This window comes from Priapulus caudatus, unplaced genomic scaffold, assembly GCF_000485595.1.
Source record: "Priapulus caudatus unplaced genomic scaffold, Priapulus_caudatus-5.0.1 Scaffold137, whole genome shotgun sequence".
In the NCBI taxonomy this organism is placed as follows: Eukaryota; Metazoa; Priapulida; class Priapulimorpha; order Priapulimorphida; family Priapulidae; genus Priapulus; species Priapulus caudatus.
In genome coordinates this window covers 95940-99291 of record NW_014577198.1, presented here as the reverse complement: position 1 = coordinate 99291, position 3352 = coordinate 95940, and the positions used below count along the sequence as shown (strand labels likewise).

The following is a 3352-nucleotide window of genomic DNA, read 5'->3' as shown; positions in this document are numbered from 1 at the left end:
CCGCGTGACTATGCATGATGTATGCACTTATACATGAATATACTCGCTATCTCCCTTTACTATGGGGGATACCTTGAATGGGAAGTGTTACTTTCGCCTTAGCTTCCCCTGCTGACGGTGCGCCCTCGAGACATAGCTTCATCCGACAACTTACCTCACCAGATATCGACTAAGCACTATTAATATATATATTATTATATATATATATATATATATATATTATATTATTAATGATTATGGTGTTTAGTGATATGCCACTAGTCGGAATTGGAAGGGAGGGGAGAGAGTCATGGGTTGGGGAGAGAAGGAGACGGACACGCACTCAGCCACGATATGGCACGACTAGGGCAGAGGCAGACGCGACGAGAGCCGGACGAGACGGAGCAGACGGACGGGGAGAGAATGCGGGAGAGAGGACGGGCCGACAGAGAGGCCCCACAAGATGGAGAAAGAAGATGGAGGGCAAGATGGAGGACGAAGACAGAAATTGAGATGGATGGTGAGAATGGGAGGGGGGATGGGGGGACGATCTGCGGAGAGGACGGAGGGATGAGAGACTGGATCGGGGACTCGACGGGCCCACGGGAGAACGGTTAGACGAGACCACGCACCACGCGGGCGGCGCCGAAGCCCGGGGAAGATGGAGCCCCATAGGGACGAAGACGACAACGCGGCGATCAGAGAGGTGCGGGATGAGGAGGAAATGAGAGGGTAACTGGAGAGGAGAGCAAAGAGAGAGAGAGGAGGATGATCGAGAGAGAGTGCATAGAGAGGTAGGAGAGGACGATGAGAGGAGAGATCTGATGGAGATAATGAGGGAGAGCGAGAGGAGATGGAAGAATAGGAGAGTAGAGAGAGAAGCGAGATGAGAGAGAGAGAGAGAAAGAGAGAGAGAGAAGGAGAGAACCACCGAGTGAAAACGGGGATGTTATATAATATGTCGTATGTAATATATATGTTGACGACGTAGAGCCGGTGTCGCTGCGCAGCATGCCGCCTGCCTGCCGACGTCCAAGCAGCCCAGCGTGCAACACGCAAGGTGATGACCAACCAACCAGCCAGCCAGCCACCATACACCGACGATCGGCGAGCAGCAGAAATCTCTCGCGCCGCGGTGTACTAATTGCGACACACGATGCTATCGGTAAATATAAATCGATAATGCATAGGCGCTGAAAGCTGTCGTGAATGGGAATCTCTCCCGCTCGGACAGCTGCTCGGGCGGGGTGGGTGGGGAGTGGGGGAGGTCGGCGGCGTAACTGATGCCCCTGAGCTAGCAACACGATACATACGATCGCCGCCGGTGATTATATAATTTACGCCCTTTAGGTGTAACAGCCGCAAGCTGCGCAAGGAGATCCATGCGCTGACTAATCGAGCCTAGGCTCTCTCTTATTTACAACGTGCGATGGCGCTGCGACGCGTCCAATATACTTAGGACCTGTTGATAAATGACGTCAATGGTAACGCACGCATGCAGGCAGGCATGCGCAGGTGAAAAATTGCGTTTAGCGTGTATCGCGTTTGCCTAGCAGCGTCCGGGTATAGGCCGGGAGCATTCGTAAAGCAGTCGTCAGTGTCTAGAGCAGATGCGATGCCGCGGGACGTCGTAGTAAAACTCACGCTGGCGGTGTCACGGGAGAGCGCGCGGTGAAACGAACCCGCATTTTGCGGCGAGTGCGAGGAATGATGCGTTTAAATGCGATTTTATCGCCAGGCGCCACGGCGGAGCTGTGGTCGCGTCAAAGAGACGCGACCGTAACGTTTCATTTCATCGGTTTAAGCGGCTTTTGGATTCCACTTAGATTTCTATTAGATTTCAGACGCGACTATTCATGAAATTGAACCCGTGTTTTGCTTCGTTTCAAGATCGAGTAAATGCACCGATTGGTTAGTTAGACACGGCAGCTGCTACCCGCATTTCTGAAGGATCAATAGAGTCATTCTATTCGTTATATCAAGAGTCTATCAATAGATTCCTATTGATAGACTCCTGGTTATATCGGAGCGATAGCTTATATGAATGTAGCCATTTGAACTGAAAGTAGGCCTATTGAAAGCGACTGTAGTGAAACTAGCGAATGCCCTATCTACGTGTCCCGCATCCCGGAATGCATCGCGCCAAGACGCTAACGCCATCTAACGCCATTTATAGAAACATAATAAAATCAATCAAAAACGGAAATATACGATTACGTAATTCTCACCGTCGGAATCAATATCATCGAAGAGCTGCTCGGTGATGAGATCTTCGATTATGGCCGCCGAGTTATCGCCCCTCTTGCCGAACGCACTGTTTAAGCTTCTCCATCCGCGCTTGCCGAAGGCGGTGTTCAGATCGTGCCAGCCTCTCTTCTCCTCGTCCGCCACCAACTGATCCTCGGCTGTGTCGACGGCGTCTCTCTTGCCGAACGCCATCCGCAGGTCGCGCCATCCGCGCTTTCCGAAGGCCGTGTTCAGATCGCGCCATCCGCGCTTTCCGAAGGCCGTGTTCAGATCGCGCCATCCGCGTTTTCCGAAGGCCGTGTCCAGGTCGTGCCAGCCGCGCTTCTCTTGCTCGTCTGCGTCGTTGTCGCGCTTACCCCAGCTCGTCTGCAGGTCGTGCCAGCCCGCGCGCTTGCCGTATGCGTGCCCCAGGTCGTGCCATCCACGCTTGTCATCGTGCGGCGCGTCTATATCGACGGCATTGCCGAGTTCGTTCGTATCTTCGGCAAGCGCGAGCGCGAGTGCCGCTAGCCCGGCGAGTAACAACAGGTAGCAGTGACAACAGGTCATCTGCATATCGACGTCGGATCGGCTCGTCACCTGAAACGGGACAGACGACAAGAAAGAGAGAGCGAGAGTTAGTGTTTAGGCTGTGTTACGCTGGCGCGCATGATGCATTACGCGGGTCATATGTACGCTGTAGCTATACAAGCCAAATAACAGCGACTGCACGAGGCGCATGCGCACAGTCGAGAGCTGTGGAGCGGTGCCGCACCTTGTGGTGGTAGCGCGGATCGGTTATCTAGACGTAAACGATGAGTAGAGTGCATTACTACGGGGCTGTAAACAGAACACAATCACCCGCATACACGTGCGTGTACAAACACACAAGCGCACACCTACACATGCACCGAGAAAGAGGGGAGGAAGAGAGACGGAGCGAGAGAAACCGAGAAAGTGAGAAGAGAGAGAGAGAGAGAGGGAGAGAGAGAGAGAGAGAGAGAGAGAGACGGAGAGAGAGAGAGAGAGAGACAGAGACTGGGAGAGAATGTGAAGATATATCTTCATGGGGAGCCAAGCCATCTAAGCGCTAAAAATGCACACACACACTCAAGACACACGCACACACACACACACACACACACAC

At 53.0% G+C, this 3352-nt stretch overlaps 1 protein-coding gene across 2 annotated transcripts in view; it reads right to left on the bottom strand.

The window, feature by feature from the left end:
• Window positions 1–3352, bottom strand: part of LOC106806034 (prothoracicostatic peptide-like) — a 79921-nt gene that overhangs the window by 16262 nt on the left and 60307 nt on the right. Inside the window, exon 2 of one of the 2 annotated variants that reach the window (XM_014807877.1) lies at window positions 2208–2805. In XM_014807877.1, coding sequence (XP_014663363.1) covers window positions 2208–2781 — 574 coding nt within the window. In that variant the 5' untranslated portion in view covers window positions 2782–2805. Of the gene's footprint in view, window positions 1–2207; window positions 2917–3352 lie in introns of those variants that run through there. The other variant, XM_014807876.1, reaches the window with a different exon arrangement.